This window comes from Corapipo altera, unplaced genomic scaffold (genome assembly GCF_003945725.1).
Source record: "Corapipo altera isolate COAL_440 unplaced genomic scaffold, ASM394572v1 22b, whole genome shotgun sequence".
NCBI classification, from domain to species: Eukaryota; Metazoa; Chordata; class Aves; order Passeriformes; family Pipridae; genus Corapipo; species Corapipo altera.
In genome coordinates, this window is record NW_020884876.1 from 20,166,150 (window position 1) to 20,183,227 (window position 17,078).

Sequence of the window (17,078 nt, forward strand, 5' to 3'; positions counted from 1 at the left end):
GTGGCCTTGGCCATCTGCAGGGCTGGGTGGGTCTCTGCTAGACCAGCGGCCGGGATCCCCTTCCTTCCCCCCCCGCCTTCCAGCTGGACTGAGATCCAGTGATAAGCAGCTCCACAATACATCCCCGAAATCTGTCACCCGTAGAGCTGAAGGGCTTCAGGGCACTCGGGAAATAGCTGTTGGACGGGGGAGTGGGGAAGGGATCCAGGAGCAGCTGGTCTAGCAGAGACCCACCCAGCCCTGCAGATGGCCAAGGCCACGGAACCAGCAGGGCAAAGATGCCGTGGAGCATAGACGCAGCCAGCCCTCCAGCTCATCCCAAATTGATCCACAGAGGATGCTGCCCTCTTCTGGGCCTAGCGTGACTGGCAGAGATTCAGGGAAACTTGGAAAGGCCCGAGTGCTTTTTGGGGCTCAAATCCCCACACAGAGTTTCTCAAATGTGGTGACTTTCCATACCTGTCTCAGTGAACATCCCAGGGACTTTTCCCGCCGAGAATCAGGCTGCTGGGTCTGCGGGTGACCTCTGAGCGCAGCCTGGAAAGGGAGAAGCAGCGTCAAGATCAGGAGCCGTCCCTGAAAGACAGGGAGATGGGTACTTCTCTTGGGCCAGCTGCCAACTGTGAGATCTGCTAGCATTTAATTGTAATTATTATTTTCATTAATTAATTAATTTGATAGCAAAATAAGCTCTCATTTAATTAATGAACTTGTAATAGGGTCCTGTGTCGCCCCATCAGCCCGGGGACGGCCGACCGCCCGCCGCGTCCCCGCCCCGCCACCTGCGGGGGGACACAGGGGCCGGAGCTGGGGTGGTCCCTGCGGACTCCCGTGTCCTCGGAAGGCGCTGCCCCCCCGGCAGGTGCCGACCAGCCCTGCCCGGGCCGGGCCCCGCCTGCCGGCCCCGCCTCCTGCCGGCACTTCCCCACGGCCCGGGCAGGGCTGGGGCGGCTCCGCGGGCCGTGCCCGCCGTGCGGAGCTGCGGGAACACTTCCCGCCGCGGGATCCCCCTCTTGCCTGCCCCGAGCGGCCCTGCGGCACCGGTGGCACAGCTCCTGCACAGTGAGCCCCGGAGCTCCCGCGGACCTCGGGCAAGCAGGAGCCCGCCTCGCCCGCCTCCCCAGCATGAGGACGCCGACGGCGATGATCGTGGGACTGGTGCTGTGCCCCTGCGGGCTCCTGCTGACGCTCACGGGCACCCTGGCACCCAGCTGGAGGAAGGTGAGCCTCGTCCCTAACCAGCCCATGGACCTCGTCTGGGAGCAGGGCATCTGGGACATATGCAGGGAGCGGCAGAGCACCCATGACCGCCTCTGCGGGCAGGCTGATGAGCTGGGCTACTTTGAGGAGGTACCCGTGCGGGTGGCCCAAGGGCTGATGCCCTCCTCGCTGGTGATCACACTCCTGGGCTTGGTGGTGGCTGCCCTGGGGGTTCGCTGCTGGCAAGAGGAGCCACGGCACCTGCTGGCTGGAGTGGCAGGGCTGGTGCTGCTTCTCTCGGGGCTGATGAGCCTCGTGCCCACCTCCTGGTACACCCATGAGCTGTGGGCACTGCCTGCACTGCCTGGCAGCACACTGGCTGTAGGCTACAGCTTGGTGCTGAGCTACTTAGGAAGCTGTCTGGAGATCTTGGGGGGGCTGGCCCTTGCCCTCAGCTTCCACCAGTGCTGCAAGGAGCGCAGGGCCCCCAAACTGTCCCCCAGCCCTGTGCTGGAGCCTGGGCTGTGCTCCACCATTGGGGCTTACAGCAATCCCTGGGACGTGCTGAAGGATGAGCGAGATGGACAGCACTGGAGGAACAATCCACCTTGTGACTCGGACTTGTAGCCCCAGCACCAGGACAGCAGCCACCTGCCTGGCACTGAGAGCAGTGCTGGCTCCTGACCTACAAGCCATGCCCTTCTTCTGGGGCACCTCAAAGCAGCCTGAAAACAAGACCAAGGACCTGGCTTGAATCTCTGCAGCTTCCTCAGAAGTCTGCTGTGCTCTAGGTCCTACAACTGTGCCAAATCCACACTGGATTGAGGGCTATACATAGCTCTAGTCCCTCCATGCAGCTTTTAACTCATCCTCCTGCACAACAGCTTGGTCAGAGGCAGCTTCACTGTTCCCATGTAAGCAAGGTATAGGTTAGCACCATGCAACCTTCAGGACTGAGAATAGGGGAGGGGTGCACCTCCCACATGTCTCTGCCCAACTCAGGACTGTGCAAACAGCAAAATAAATGCAAAGCAATGGGTCTGTACTGTGGGATGATTACAGGCTTTCTGCCAGGTAGGCTCGGCTGAGAGCCAGTGGGCATGGCTAACCCAGCCTCCCTGTGCTTTGCCTAAAGCAGGGAGGAAAAGTCTATAAAAGTTTTATGGCACCTTCCTAAAGGACTTTTTCCCCATGGACAAAATCAGCTCTGGTAGAGGTTTCTCCCTCCTTGAGCACAGCCACTTCAGGGGGGGGAAAAAAAAACCAACAACGGAACACAGAGTACAAAATAGCATATTCAACATTAGCCTGGTATGATGTGGTAAAACTGGTCTCACTGGTTTGTAAGGGACAGTCAGGAGGTCAGAACTGGACTATAAAATCCTGCTCAACATCTTGCATAACATGATAAGAGCAAAGCCAGCTTCCTTGCAGAGCTATTTGGCCATATTTCCACCCCAGGCAAGCCCAAAGCACCATGGTCAGCAAGCTAAGCCTTGCTGCAGAGGGACAGTGGCTCATGATGCTCTTAGTGTGGTTATAGGATAGTACAGGATGCATCCTGCAACAGGGGATCAGATTCAGGTGGCTCAGAGTGTGTTGGGATTGGAGACTTCCTGATAAACCTCCCAAACCTTTATCCTCTGGATTCTTATGTTCCCTAGAGCTTAGACATCGGGAAAGAGCAAACCTCCCCAGCCCACACACAAACCACAGCGGCACAAGAGATGCTGCACAACGTTCCTTTATGAAAATACAGTGTTGGGGTGAGATGGTCCCTTCCTTGGCAGAGCTGGCAGCTCCTGCAGAGATCACAGATGGGTGCGTGAGGGGTGAGTCTGAGCCAGCTTCTCTGAGCCCACCCCACACTTTATCACAGGGGTTCCAGCCACACTGGAGCTGGACAGCCCTTTCAGACACCAGGCACCCCACGTGTTGCCCCTCTCCTCCAGCAGGAGGAGAGAGCTTGCCTCAGGAGTGGCACCATGCCAGCACTGGGCCTTGGGGCACCCCAGGGTGGCAGGGGTGACCCTACCAGGGCCTGCTCCCGTTGCTACTCACCTCTTTCCCATCGTAAGCTTCATTCACAAATGTATCACTCTTGGGGGGAAGCTCTTCCTCCTCCTCCTCATCCTCTTCCTCGGGGTCACTTTCACGGTGGTACAAGGTTAGCACCCGGGTGGAAGCAGTGCTTGAGGTCCTGGGGAGGAAAAAACATACACTAAGAATGGCATGGCCATCTCCTAGAGGTGGGGCAGATCCTGAGGTCCTGCCACAAGCCCTGGTAATAGCCTGCTGGGGTGATCGAGCTTTCTGTATAACCCAGGGGTGCATCAGGACACCACACTGTCCCCGGGCAAGGAGACGCAGTCCCTCTCTATCCCCATTTATACCTGGCCCAGCCCAACCCCAGAGTTCACCTCCTCCGCCTGTCCCGCCTCCGCATGTAGGCCAGGGCCCCCACAGCAGCAGCAGCGAGCAAGAGGAGAACGGCCACGCCCAGGACGATGGGTCCTGCGAGGGGCTGCACCTCTGCTTCCTCGCAGTAGTCGCCACGATAGCCCAGGGCGCAGTGGCACGTCACTCGCCCGGCCTCGATGGCGCAGTCCCCGCGCAGGTTGCACGTCTCGCTGCTGCACGGTACAGCCCTCAGCACCTCCTCCGTGCTGGGGGGTACCAGGAAGGGCTCTCCGTGCTCCCGGGGTCCAGGGGCTGCGGGTGGGCTGGGGCTGGGCTGCCGAGGCTGCAGTGCAGTTGCGGGTGAGGCTGGTTTCTGTTCTTCCACGTGGGACATTCCTGATGGTGACACTGCGGGGACTTGCGTCCCCACCTGCTGGGAGGGGCCTGGCGGGAGGAGCATAGATCAGCAAGAGACCCAGGCAAGTCCTCCTTCCCAAGCTGGGGGAGACTGGCCGGGCTACCCCGTGCCCTGCCAGGACTGCTGCACGCCCTGGCTGTGGGCAGGCACTCACAGTCAGACTCATCGGAGCCGTCAGCGCAGTCAGAGCGCCCGTCACAGACCTGTTCTCCAGAGATGCAGCTCTGGAGGTCAGGGCAGGGCTGGAGCGTGGCAGGGCAGGACAATGCTGGTGCACATGCTGCTCCACGCACGAGGTGGTAACCGTGAGAGCAGCGGCACTGCCGCCCGGCAGGGTTGGGCAGGCAGAGCTGGGCACAGCCCCCGTTGCTCTTTGCACAGGCATTGGTGCCTGCCAAAACAGCACGAGTTAGCATGGACACCACTGAGCATGGCTCAACCCCACAGATGCCCCGGGGCTGGGACAGTTGCACACCCACCTTCCTGTGAGAACTGGCTGTAAATCCTCATGGCTACCAAATCCTTCTCCATTGTGAACCACCACCTCTCGGCCCGCTCCAGCCGGCTGTGCCAGATCTTGCTGGATCCTGGATACACATGGGGTCATCACTGCTCCACTTCCTCCCATAAGAGTGCCCAGGATATGAGGTGGGGGTCCCCTAACCTCTCCTTCACCCCACAGAGGGGCAGCCTGCACCCCACAGGGACTGGCAGAAACCCCTGTGTCCCAGTGCTGTAGGAGGAGCTGGACAAAGTACAGCAAACAGACCCACCATTGGTTGAGGTCGTGCTCCAGAGCAGAAAGCCTTCTCCTATGGCAAACAGTGAGAGACCATGCAGCCCTTCCCGCACCACCCGAAAGTGGGATCCATCCAGCTCGATGCTGCTGATGGTACCTCTCTCTGCAGGACACAGATGGAGCAACATCAGTGTGGAGACATGGAGGGCTGTGTGGGGCTTTGCCTTGGGGAGGGCTGAGTGCCTGCACCACTGCTACCCCCAGCAGTGCCCCAGCACAGCCCACACTCACCGTGGTCTGCCCAGTACAGCCTGGTGCCAGCAGCCCCAAAGGTGAGGCCAGTGGGAGCCCGGGCTCTCCTCCAGACCACTCTGCGGCCAGTGCCATCCATGGCTGCACACTCCACTGTGGCACCGGGCGCATGGCTGCCAGCTGCTGTGACAAAGCACATGGTGGAGGCACGAGGGCACAGTGCCAGCCAGGCAGCACCCTGCAGCCCCTCACTGAGTAGTGTCAGGGCCCACCGCCCCCCAGGAGCTGCCACATGGATGCTGGGCAGCTGCCCCCTGATCCAGTACAGGTTCCCACTCAGCCAGTCCAAGGCCAGGGATGTCACTGTGCCCTCCACAGCTACTGCCTTCTTCCAGGACAGCCGTCTCCAGTCCTTCAGGCGCAGCAGTCCGATGGAGTTGCCTCCCACCTCTGCAAAGTACAAACTCTTGTCTTTCACTGCGTAGTCAATGGCTGTCAGGTGGCCCACCTTGGCCAAGGGCAGGGCCTGGTGCAGGGGAAGCTCTTGGGATCCAGATGTTGCAGGCAGGTCCTTCAGGTAGACCTGGAGGAAGGAGGCAGCACTAAGATGGGGACCTTTCTCCTCTGACAGCAGCTAAAGACAGCAGCCCCTAGGGCTGGCTCTGGAGGATGGTACCTGTGCCACAGCTGCTGGTGACACCAGGAGAGCAAAGGCTGAATCACGGAGGGGCAGGCAGGTGGTCTCATCGGCAGCCAGCACCAGCCTGGCAGGGCACCGGCACTGCCCAGTGTGCCTGGCACTCAGCAGGCACAGGTGGGAGCAGCCACGTGTCTCACAGGGGTTAGGGGCTGTGGGGCGCAGGGCTGGGTGCATCACCTGTGAGAAGGGCAAGCTCAGCTCACAGCCCTATCAGCACCCACCAGCAGAGCTGAGCACGACTGACACCGTGCCCTGCTCCCAAGGCCCACACATGGCCCAGCTCTGGGCAGGATGGTGAGGCAGAGATGTTCCAAGAGGACCAGAGATACTTGGCTACAGGGGCTGCTGCCCAAGGACCACCGGGATGGGGGTACAGCTCCCAGTGCCTCCACACTTAGAGGATGACAGGACCATGCAGGTTGAGAGACCCAGCAGAGCTAGCACAGCAGGGTTTGGGGCTCCCCAAGTAAGTACCTTGAGGCCATGAGGCTGCCCGTGCTGCTTGAGCAGCGTGGTTCTGTTCTTGCCACTGGCCTTGTCCACCTGCTGCACGGACCATGTCTTCCTCTCTGACCAGTAGATCTGGCCCTCACACACGGCCGCCGCGAAGGGGCTCCGGACCCAGCTCAGCTTCAGGACCTGTCAGAGAGGCTGTAAGTGCCCACCCCAGTCCCCATCAGGGCCCCGTCAGCAATGCCCCACCACAAACCTTCACACTGGTGCCATCCAGACTTGCAGAACTGACACTGCCCAGCTTCTCATCCAGCCAGAAGATCCTCTGGGTAGGGAGGTCGAGGGCTAGTGCTGTGGGCCAGCCCAGCCCCTTGGCCAGCAGCACGTGCCGCCGACTCCCGTCCATCGTGGACTCCATCAGCCGTGGGTGGCTCCCCACCTCTGACCAGTACAGCAGCCTAATGAGAAGAGAGGTGCCGGCCCATGGACCACACACAGCATCGTCCCAGTACATGGAGGAAAATGGGGCAGGGGAGGGATGGTAAGGAGGTCCCCATGTCCCCTTGTGGCAGACTTACCCTGCCAGAGGTTGGAGCACCAGAGAATGGGGCTGGTCCAGGTCTCCATCCATCACCACAGTGTACTCTGGTATCCCTTGCCAGGCAGCGCCCAAGCGAGTGGCCAGCACCTGTCCTGCTGCACCATCTGTCCAGTACAGGTTCCTCCCAAGCCAGTCCACTGCTATACAGTCTGATCTCACACCTGCAACACATCCAAGAGTCAGCACCTCTGGGGTGACAGCTGCATGGCCCTCTGGCACGATGCTCCCCAGCCCACATCCTCTCCATCCCAGCCTCTCTGGCTCCTCCCAGCCTTGCTCCCAACTAGCACCTCTCCACACAAGGTGACACAGCCTGGTACGCCACTGCAACCTGGAGATTGCCCAGTGACAGAGGCCAGCTCTGCTACCCCCCATGCTGTCACAGCCTACCTTTCACCAGTGTGCCTTTCTTGCCCGAGTTGAGGTCCTGCCAGCGGATGCTCTCTGTGGCCAGGTCCATCCAGAAGACTTTCCTCTCCACCAAGTCATAGTCGAGTGAGAAGACGACGCGATCCTTGTCAGTGGCCAGCAGCACCTCCTTACGCCCACTCCGCAGGCCATAGGACAACACCTCTGACTGCACAGCCACCAGCAACACGGGCTCTGGTCCTGGGGCAACACAGAGCGCCCCGGACCCTGCTCAGCACTGGTGGCCCTGCATGGCTCAACACATGCAGGCAGGGAATAAAGCACTTGCAGGCACTGAAGCCTGCTGGGACTCAGCCCTACCAGATAAGATGTTCTCAGATAGTGCAGATGGATTTTCTGACCAGCTGTAGGCTGGCAATCATCAGCTCACAGCTGAGTGGGGCCTGGCAGGCAATGTGGCAGAGGAGACAGGGCCATTCATGGGACCACAAGCCTCCCTGGGGCAGCAGGCACAGGGGAACAGGTACCCACCAGCTCCTGGTGTACTCTAGGGGGCCAGGGATCCTCAGCAGTGCTTGGCCATCCCCTGACTTACCAGTGAGTTTGCAGACATGGCCATCGGGCTCCAGCAGGTAGCCAGGGAGACAGCCACAGCTGTAGGACCCTGGGGCATTGAGGCATGTTTGGCTGCAGGCTCCCTCACCCCACTCGGTGCACTCGTCTATGTCCATGCAGAACAGACTATCCTTGGCAAGCCGATAGCCTGGGCCACACCAGCACCGCTGTGGGGAAAAGGACCATCAGCTTCCCACCCTGGGGACATGAGGCTCCCTCCTGCAGCTGGACCAGGGCATCATGGCAGGGCAAGCCCCTGGCAAAGGGCTAGTGGCACTCACAGGGCCCTGGGGCGAGGGGTAGCAGAGATGAGCGCAGGACTGTTTGCAGGGCACAGAGCAGTTTCCCCCCTCGTCTGAGCCATCCGCGCAGTCCTGCCGGCCGTCACACACCAAGGATGCATTCAGGCAGGCCCCCAGCCCACAGGGGTACTCATGACTCTGGCAGGGAGCAGGCTGGCCTGCAGGGACATGTGGAGAAGGCTGCCCTAAGCCTCGTCCACCAGCTCCTTTTGCTCACCTGGGGCAGATTTAATGGCTCCTAGAGCCTGCCCAGAGCTTATTGCAGCTACATCCAGAGCTGTGCCAGTAGCCTGGCTTCAGGCTATATTAATCCAAAGGCCACCAGCCATACATGGACAACAGCTGGGGCCTGGAGCCACCAGAGATGCTGGGAATAGGCAATCAGCATGTAGGGCCTTTTACCTCAGCACAGACACATACCCATCTTCCTCTGTGCTGGGCACCCACCAGCTACCCCGGGTGATACACAGAGGGGGTAAAATCAGGGTGTAGCTCACAGCCAGCTTCGTCACTGCCATCTGTGCAGTCAGTCTCTCCATCGCAGCGCCAGACATCAGGGATGCACTCATGGCCATGGGAGCAGCCCCACTGCTGGTCCCCACACAGCGCTTCCTCCCAAGGACAGTCCTGCGAAGGCAGAGGGTAAAGAGGGTTACCAGCTCGCCCGGGCACGAGCAGGGACAAGCGCTGTCCCTGCTACCCCACTCACCTGCTCCCTGCTACCCCACTCACCTGCTCGTCTGTGCCATCCCCACAGTCAGCAGCGCCATCGCAGCGCCAGGCCTCCGGCACACACTCCCCACTGTGGGAACACGTCACCTCACCCGCACGGCAGAGCAGTGGCCGGGGCACAGCACAGCCCTCCTCGTCTGAGTGGTCCTGGCAGTCGTGGTCACCATCGCAGTGCAGGGCCAGGGCCACGCACTGCCCATTCCGGCAGGGGAACTCAGCTGGGCCACACTCCTTCGGCGCTGTGGGCAAGGCCAGGGCTGAGCAGGTGCACTGTCCTCATTCCCATCCCACCAACGGAGACATGGCACTGAGCAGGGTACGGCCTCTGCAGCTGCTCAGCAGGTTGCCCCAGGCAGTGCCTGCTCCTGGACCCACAGGAAAACCGGTGCATTCACCAGTGGGGCAGGTAACCTCAGAAACCCCTGTCCTGTCCAGCCCCAGGGTCTCACCACAGCCCTGCTCGTCAGTGTGGTCCAGGCAGTCAGCATGGCCATCACACAGCCAGCTCTTGGGGATGCAGCGGGTGGCAGCGTCACAGCGCAGGGCACACTCCTGCGTGGGGGTCCAGCAGCCTGTCTCATCTGAGGCATCGGGGCACTGGGGCACCCCATCACAGCGCTCTCCCGCCCCGACGCACATGGCTCCGCTCGCGCAGTGGAAGGCCCCTGGGGAAACAAGGGGCCTTGCACTGCCTGCAGAAGGCAGCTGGGGTGCCCAGACACTTAGTCCCCCAGCGGCCCAGAAAAGCCATACGCTACAGTGGCCCCTCCTAGCCAGTGCATCTCCAGCAGCCTAGGTCCTGAGCAGGGTGACTGAGGCAGTCTCAGCTCAGCCACATCTAGGTCACTGTGAGCAGTGGGACCAGCCCCATTGCCTTCTGACAGCATCTCCAGTCCAGTGCCAAGCTCAGAAGGCAACAGTATGCCACATGATGACCATCAGAGCCCAGGACACACTCAGATTTTTCCAGGGCCCCATCTCACCAACCCCATCAGCAAGCAGCCAGAAGCCCTGGTACAGGGTGACCCAACTGTACAGAGAGTCGACTGAAGAATGGCTCCTACCTGGGGTGTTGCAGAGCTGGGCACACCCATCCTCATCAGAGCCATCTGCACAGTCTTTCTCCCCATCACACAGGTACTCCTGAGCCACACACTCAGTGCCATCACGGCAGGACACGTGTGTGCGAGGACAGGACAGATGAAGGACTGGGGTCAGGGGGTGAGCAGGGCTGGATGGGAGTGGTGGGGTAGGTGGCACTACCCGTGCAGGACTGGTTGAGTGCTGGGTGGTAGTAGTTGGCCGTGGGACGATGACCTTAGTTGGCAAAGCTGGAGTGGTGGTGGTGGTGCTGGTGGTTGTTGGGTGCACGGTGGTGGTCTTGGTTGGTGTGGCAGTGGTTGGCAGAGGGGTGGTTTTTGTTGATGTGGACTGGCTGGTGGTGGTTGGTGTGGACCGGCTGCTGGTGGTGGCCTTGCTGGTTGGTGCAGGAATAGTGGTGAGCACAGTGGTGGTCTTGCTTGGTGTAGATCTTGTGGTGGACGTGGTGGGACGAGCAGTAGTGGTGCTTGTGATTGTCCTCATAGTGGTAGTCACAGGTGGAGGGAGTGGCAGGGCAGACCCCTTGCTTGGTGGCACTGGCAGAGGATTTGGGATTTGGGGCTGTGCCATCCCCACACCCTGGGCACTTTCCAGAGCACCCCACATGGGCACCAGAAGCCAGGCACCCTGCCCCACTTCAGAGCAGCATGGGCCACCCAGCCCCACCAGACACAGCCCCTGTGCCAGGCACAGAGCCATGGCTGCCCTTACCAGCCTGCAGGTCCAAGGCCACGAAGGCCACTACACCCTGCACGCCTGCTGCTGGCATGGACAGCACAAGGGTCAGTGTCCTCCGGTCCCACAGTAGCAGAGCTGTCCCATTTGCCGACACCAGATATGGCTCAAAGGCTGCCACAAGGCCGTGGGGCCAGCTGGGTGCCAGGGTGACTGCTTGCCGCTTGGTCAGACTCAGCGCCTGCAGGCCTGTGAGGCAGAGGGATGGTAGGACCCGGGGCCCACAGGCATCCCTCGTGGCCCACCCTGTGCCCCCATAACCCACAGCTATCGCAGGGACCTCATGGCTGAGGCCAGGGGCTCAGCCATGGGAAAGAGTCTGCCCCATGAGCATCCTACTGCCCAGGCAGGGACCTGCTGCATGTAGGGCATGGCTGATCACTCCTGCCTACATCCACCACCTCTGCTCTCTGCTCCAGATACCACCAGGGCTCACCCAGGGTGGAGCTCCAGAGCACGCTGAAGGCTCTGCTATCCATGGCTGCAGGCAGGTCTCCAGGCCATGTCTCGTTCCAGGCATCCCACGGAGCACCCCCAGCCAGGCTCAGCTGCTGCAGGGGCTGCCCACGGGCTAGCCAGTACAGAGCACCCCGCTGCCAGTCCAAGAAGAGGTGCTGGATACTGCTGCGAGCACGGTGCAGGATGCGCGGGAACATGTCAGATGTCCGGATCACCCCGATGTCCCTCCGGTTACATGCGAGCCAGTACAGGTCCCCCGAGCGGATGTCCACACGGGCAGAGCAGACTTGGCAAGAGCAGGCAGGCAGGCAGTTACAGGGCTGTCCCATCACCCTGCTTCTCTGCCTGGGTCCCCCAGCCCCTAAACCCAGGGCACAGCTGCCTACTGCCTTGGCACAGACCCACTGTGGGCACCATCAGACTACTGTGCTCTGCACCCAGGACATACTCAGGCCTCAGGGAGCATCAGGAAGGGGAGTATGCCCTCCATCACCCCATAGGGTCTCACCTGGCTGCCCAGTTGCAATGGCCTCTCTCCTGCCAGGGTGCCCCACAACACTCAGCAGCGTCCCACGGTCATCTGTTCCATAGAGCACTGACCTCTGCCAGTCCACATCTTGCAGGTGGAAGGGCTCTTGCCACTCCTGTACCCATTTGCTGTGTGCTCCAGGACCCACATGCACCAGGGAGATGGCCTTTCCTGATGCATACATGATGGACAGCTCTGCAGGGTACAAGGGCAATGTGTGAGCATAGCCCCAGCAGTACTGGACAGGGCCACCAGCATGAACCAAGGCAGAAATGTAACAGCAGTGGTGTATGCTGGGCCTACCCCACCAAAGCCACAGCCCTCCCCCAGCTCCCACAGGGATATATACTGCCCCAGAGAGCCAACCCACCTCATAGACCCTGCTCACCTGTGCACTTTCCTGAGGGCAAGAGGAAGAGGCCCTCTGGACAGGCACACTTGTAGCCCCGAGGGTGCACAGGTGACAGGAGGCAAAGATGACTGCACAGGCCCGGAGCACATGCAGCAGTGTCCCCTGGGAGCAAGGGGACATTAGAAGCTCAGGCAACCGTGACCCTCTAATGTCTCTCCCAATCCCCAAAATCACAGACTGTCCTGGGGCTGGATATGGGCTGGCAGATATGGTAGCAACATCACATGAGTTAGGAGGGTGCAGCTCTACCCGAAGCCATGGGACTTGGCAGCTTTCCTATGGACTCATATGTCCCCTCTGTCTCAACCACACAACCCCTCATCACAAGACCAGGTAAACCATTGGGCAGGACCCAGTGAGCTCCAGGACCTAGCACAGCCTCCCCCAGCATCCAGGAATGCAGTGGGGGTGCTGCCAGCCCTGCAGTGGTGCAGCACCCACAGGGTACTTACGGGGAGGCTGCTGCAGTGCGTGCACCACAGTGAAAGCTGAGACAGGGGCGCGGAGCAACACTGCGTGCTCCTGGGGAGAGGCCCAGGTGGCTGACACCAGCTCTGTGCCATCGGTCCAGAAGAACCGGCTCTCAAACACAGCCAGGCCCAGAGGCTCCGTGTGGCTCCGCAGAACAGCATGAAAGGAGTGGCGCCCACTGCCATCCACCCGTAGCGTCTCGATGGACTGGGGACAAAGCAAGGTATGATGACTGTGTGGCATCCCCATGCCCTGGCAATGTCCCACAGCCACAGGCCTCATGGTGATGCCGTCACCTCCCAGTCCAGGGATGTAGGCCAGACCTGGGCACTGCTCCCTGCTCTCTCCTGTGCCTTGGATGTAGACAGAGAGGAACCAGGGCCACCCTCCCAACTCCCATCTCATCATCTCCCTGTGGGAGGAGAGCCCTGCTGTCCCTTGTCCCTACCTCCTTGTACTCGCTAATCCAGTACAGTCTCCCAGCCACATGGTCCAAGCTTAGCCCCACAGGCTCCTCCATGGGCACCACTGTGAGCTCCCGCCGGTTTGAGCCATCCATGCCAGCCGCAGCAATGACTGTCCGGCCTCGCTGCCCACGGTTGACCCAGTACAGTGACCTAGGGGCAGGCACCAAGGAACCACTTCACAGCATAATACCAGTGCTGCCACAGCCCCACAACAGGCAGGACACAGTCAGCACCAGCATCACGATCCCAGGGCCACCCCTGGCTCATTCACCCCTCACCTTGCAGCCGGATGCACTGTCAGCTGCTCTGGTGCAATGTCTTTCCCCAGCACTGTCACATAACCCCGGCCATCACCCAGCCCTGCACAGATAGCTGGAGGATGGCTGCTGGCCCAGTACAGCTGCCCTGTGAACCAGTCGAGTGAGATGCTGTTCACCTCTCTGGCATCTGCAGAGACAGAGTAGTTTTAAGGCATACCAGCCTGCTCCAGGCTGCAAGGCAAACCCAAGTTGCCCCTTACTCTGTATAGGAAAGGCAGGACTGAGGTGGCAGGCCAGCTCTCAGCACCCATCTCAGCCCCACTACAGCACCCAGCCTCGCTCCTCCCCACCTGCATAAAGGGGCTGTGTGCCTTTCCCCAGGGAGTGAACGCGGAGCTCGCCATCCTCTGTCAGCCAGTAGTAGGTTTCTCGGAGCTGGTCATACACCAGGGCGCGGGGTTCGGTCTTAGTGGAGAGCTGAGGCCGGTAGGCTTGGGTCCGTACATCCAGAAGGGCCAGGTCCTGCCCCACGGCCACCAGGATCTGTGTTGCATTGTCTGCCAGGGTGAGAGGAATGCCACTCAGTGAGCAGGGATGTAGCTAGCTGGGTGCACTGCCCAGCCCCTCAGCCAGCCCGGGCTCCCCAGCTCACCCTACCTGTCACTTCACAGGCGGTGCCGTGCTGCAGGGTATAGCCCCGGAGGCAGGCACAGCTGTAAGTGCCTGGGGTGTTGCTGCACAGCTGGCTGCAGGGGCTGTACTCCAGGGAGCATTCATCCACATCTGCAGGGATAGGTGCAGTCAGGAGCCTGCCACAGGAGCTGCCCCAGACAGTGTTGTCACTGCTCCCCAGGGACCACAGGCAGGCTCCCTCATACCAGAACACGGGCCTTACCCCAAAATGCACCACATGCTGCTGGGACATTATCTAGATATGGCCTTTGTGGGGCCAGACATGACACATGGGCAGGAACAGGGCAGAGGCAGGCGTTCCCACAGAAGCACTCCATGGGAGTGCTCCATGGAGACCCTGCTCTCAGTGGCTGAGGCCACATGTGCCTGAAGCGCATGCACCCTTATCTTTCCTTACCAGCACAGCTCTGCCCATCTGCCTGCAGCACCCAGCCAGCCCCGCAGGAGCACTGCACTCCCCAGTGTGTGTCAGCACATGTCTCTGCACAGCCCCCGTTGCGTACAAAGCAGCTCTGATCTGCGGGGACACAGCAAGGGGTGACATGAGGCAGGACAACTCTGTGGCTCCCCTCGGCCCCAGCCTCATGGGCAGCGGCCAGCAGCCATACCCAACTCACCACACGTGATGGGCTCATCAGTACCGTCCAGGCAGTCAGCCTCTTCATTGCACATCAGGGACTCCAGGATACACTTCCCCTCATCGCACCGCACCATGCCAGGTGGACAGGTGGCTATGGCATACACAGCTCATGTCATCAGGGCAGACCAGTACCAGGTGGACAAAGGGGAAACCCTGGGTCCCAGACTCATGGGGAGGTCCCTCAAAATATCAACAGTTCCCAGGAAGCTTGCCACCATCCCAAGGTGAGCTGAGGCCCGGGAAAGCAAAGTACTGCCTACTTCACACATGGCCTGCACAGGTCTTGCCCCACTGAGGAGCATCTAGTGTGCTTGCTTACCGCAGACATCTTCATCCGAGGAATCGCCACAGTCATCAATCCCATTGCACTTCCACTCAGCCATGATGCACACCCTGTTCCTGCACTGCCACTGCCCAGGCAGGCAGGGCTGCTGGGGACACCCTTCCTCGTCCCAGCCATCCTCGCAGTCCTGGTGCTGATCGCACAGCTCCCAGTGTGGGATACAGTGGTGGGTGCCAGGACACTGCACCTTCTTTGTCCCGCACACTGAGGAGGGAACAGCGCAGCACTCACCACCCTGCCCTGTGCCCCTAACCCCCCCCACTCGGCGCCCCCAGCAGAGACTACGTACCACAGTCCTGCTCATCAGAGCCATCCAGGCAGTCAGCAACACCATCGCAACGCCAGCTGCTAGAAACACACCGGCCATCGTCACACTGCCAAACATGGGGGTCCCCACCACAGGCAACCTCTGCAGGAACATCACACAGTCACTGGGACCTATTGCTGTGGCAAGAACCATAAGGATCCCCTCCATCCTGGCATGGGACAGGTGCTGGCAATGCCTGAGCAGCTCTGCCGAAGGGGCTGGCCCACAGCAGCCCCCGATGGGGCTCTCTGGCAGGTGGGGTCTGCCTTGCTCAGCATAGCATCCAGGACATGTTCCCGTGCCACAGACATTCACAAGGAGCACACATGTCCCTGCAGGATGCCACACAGGCAGAACCAGCAAAGAGCAAAGTGCCTCTGGCCTGCCCTGCCCCACCACTCCCCAGAGCACCAGTGCCCCTCGATGCCCATGCAGTGCAGCCCTCAGGTCCGCCCCACGACAGCGGACAGGTTTCAGTGTTCCCTCACTCACCACACTGTTCGTCCGTCCCGTCAGGACACTGCTGTTCACCATCGCAGAGCCAGGGAACGGGGATGCAGCCGGCGGCACAGGTGGCCTGGCGTGAGGCAGCGCACGTGGGGCCAGCGGCCGCTGCGGAAAGAGAGAGCCCAATCCGGGATCGGCGCGGGTAGCAGCACCAGGCATCCCCCTGCACACCCGCCCTATAGCACCCCGCATGTGTGTCCCAGCACAGCCCCGTGAGGGGAAAGGGACCGGTCCCAGCCAGGGGTACCCCAGGAACTCCTGAGGGGCTGGAGGGAGAACTACAGCCTCTCATCCCCGCTCAAGGAAGGCAGAGGTACAGGGCTCCTCGGGGCGCAGGGACCCCCATGCTGTCAGGATGGGAAGGATGCCACACGGAGCAGGGACACATCACCGGGGGGATGGGGAGAACGGTAGCACTCTCGGCAGCAGGGACACCTCACCCCACAACCCATTGCTGGGGGATAAGCAAGCATCCCTGATGCTGCGGGCATCCACTACAGCCCCTCGGGATGAGACAGGGACCTCCCCAGCCGCCCCGGCCCGCCCCCCTCGGTCCTTGCTCACGGGCGCGGCGGGTCCGGACGTCGGCGGCGCTCCCGGCCAGCGGCAGCAGCGGCGGCAGGAGGATGCTGAGGAGGGCGAGGAGCGGCGGCGGGGGCCGGCCCATAGCGGCGGCGACGGCGGCGACAGAGAGGGGCGGCTCCGGGGGTCCGGCCGGCACAGGGAGCGCGGAGCCGCGGCCGCCGCCTTTATGGCCGGGCGCGGGCGGCCATTGGGCACCGCGGAGTCCCAGGCCCGCCTCTGGCTTCTTCAGGTTTCCCCCCCCCACTGCCCCGTGTCCTCCCGCCCGGCGGGGGTTGTTGTGAGAGCCGGCCGTGAGAACCGGGCCCGTGGCACCTGCGCCGGGCGTGGGAAGGCAGCGGCAGCCTTGAGCGCGGGGGCACCCCCCGAAAACACGGGGCTGCGCGCAGCCCCCCGGCTGCCCGCCGACGGTCCTCGACCTTGAGGGCTGCGAAAAGAGCCGCTGGAGCACAACAAGGAGAGGGAGAGCAGCGGCCGAGGGAGGAAAACAGCCAGGCTAGAGGATAAGGCACCTGCCGCTGCCTGGGAAAGGAGCCCTCTCCCACTAGGCAAAGCAGGGGCATCGCTCAAGCCGTGGGGATGACCCCAGATCACGGGGGTTTGCAGACCCCTTGCTACATACCCGGGGAAAACCGCTGGTGTGCTGCCCCTCCATCATCTTTGGCTTGTCTCCCAGCCATCGGCATGTGGTGGCATGAGTGTCTATCCATCCCCAAGGTTGGTCTGTGTTCTAAGCACATCCATGGCCTGTGGGTGCTGTGCACTCATCCTCTCCAGCTTTCCCATCAAAG

General features: G+C 61.3%; 2 protein-coding genes across 2 annotated transcripts; one reads left to right on the top strand and one right to left on the bottom strand.

Moving 5' to 3' along the window:
* The first annotated feature begins 947 nt into the window (after nucleotides 1–947).
* Nucleotides 948–2,451, top strand: CLDN23 (claudin 23). The gene has a single exon (XM_027635969.1). It carries the CDS (start codon nucleotides 1,126–1,128, stop codon nucleotides 1,825–1,827), a length of 702 nt encoding a protein of 233 aa, XP_027491770.1. The 5' UTR covers nucleotides 948–1,125; the 3' UTR covers nucleotides 1,828–2,451.
* Nucleotides 2,452–2,928: 477 nt separating this feature from the next.
* Nucleotides 2,929–15,864, bottom strand: LOC113943661 (prolow-density lipoprotein receptor-related protein 1-like). The gene is made up of 31 exons (XM_027635769.1): nucleotides 15,691–15,864; nucleotides 15,181–15,265; nucleotides 14,868–15,095; nucleotides 14,526–14,639; nucleotides 14,306–14,425; nucleotides 13,873–13,998; nucleotides 13,566–13,772; nucleotides 13,234–13,402; nucleotides 12,937–13,105; nucleotides 12,470–12,695; nucleotides 11,585–11,800; nucleotides 11,054–11,362; nucleotides 10,594–10,806; nucleotides 9,846–10,418; nucleotides 9,231–9,446; nucleotides 8,782–9,020; nucleotides 8,547–8,676; nucleotides 8,029–8,207; nucleotides 7,728–7,914; nucleotides 7,154–7,372; nucleotides 6,741–6,924; nucleotides 6,419–6,620; nucleotides 6,184–6,348; nucleotides 5,686–5,886; nucleotides 5,049–5,592; nucleotides 4,792–4,920; nucleotides 4,498–4,605; nucleotides 4,173–4,409; nucleotides 3,621–4,044; nucleotides 3,262–3,400; nucleotides 2,929–3,002 (listed from the first exon to the last, which is right to left on the bottom strand). The coding sequence occupies exons 1-31, from the start codon at nucleotides 15,862–15,864 to the stop codon at nucleotides 2,946–2,948; spliced, it is 6,489 nt and encodes a 2,162-aa protein (XP_027491570.1). The 3' UTR covers nucleotides 2,929–2,945.
* Nucleotides 15,865–17,078: the final 1,214 nt, after the last annotated feature.

What these genes read in the sequence shown, in the direction of transcription:
- CLDN23 (XM_027635969.1), top strand. Translation starts at nt 1,126, where the DNA reads ATGAGGACGCCGACGGCGATGATCGTGGGACTGGTGCTGTGCCCCTGC.
- LOC113943661 (XM_027635769.1), bottom strand. Translation starts at nt 15,864, where the DNA reads ATGCCTGGTGCTGCTACCCGCGCCGATCCCGGATTGGGCTCTCTCTTT. An exon ending in GGCCTTGGACCTGCAGGCTG is followed by an intron (nt 10,419 to 10,593) that starts GTAAGGGCAGCC and finishes ATCCTCTGCCAG; the next exon opens with TGCCACCAAGCAAGGGGTCT. An exon ending in GGGATGGCACAGACGAGCAG is followed by an intron (nt 8,677 to 8,781) that starts GTGAGTGGGGTA and finishes CTGCCTTCGCAG; the next exon opens with GACTGTCCTTGGGAGGAAGC.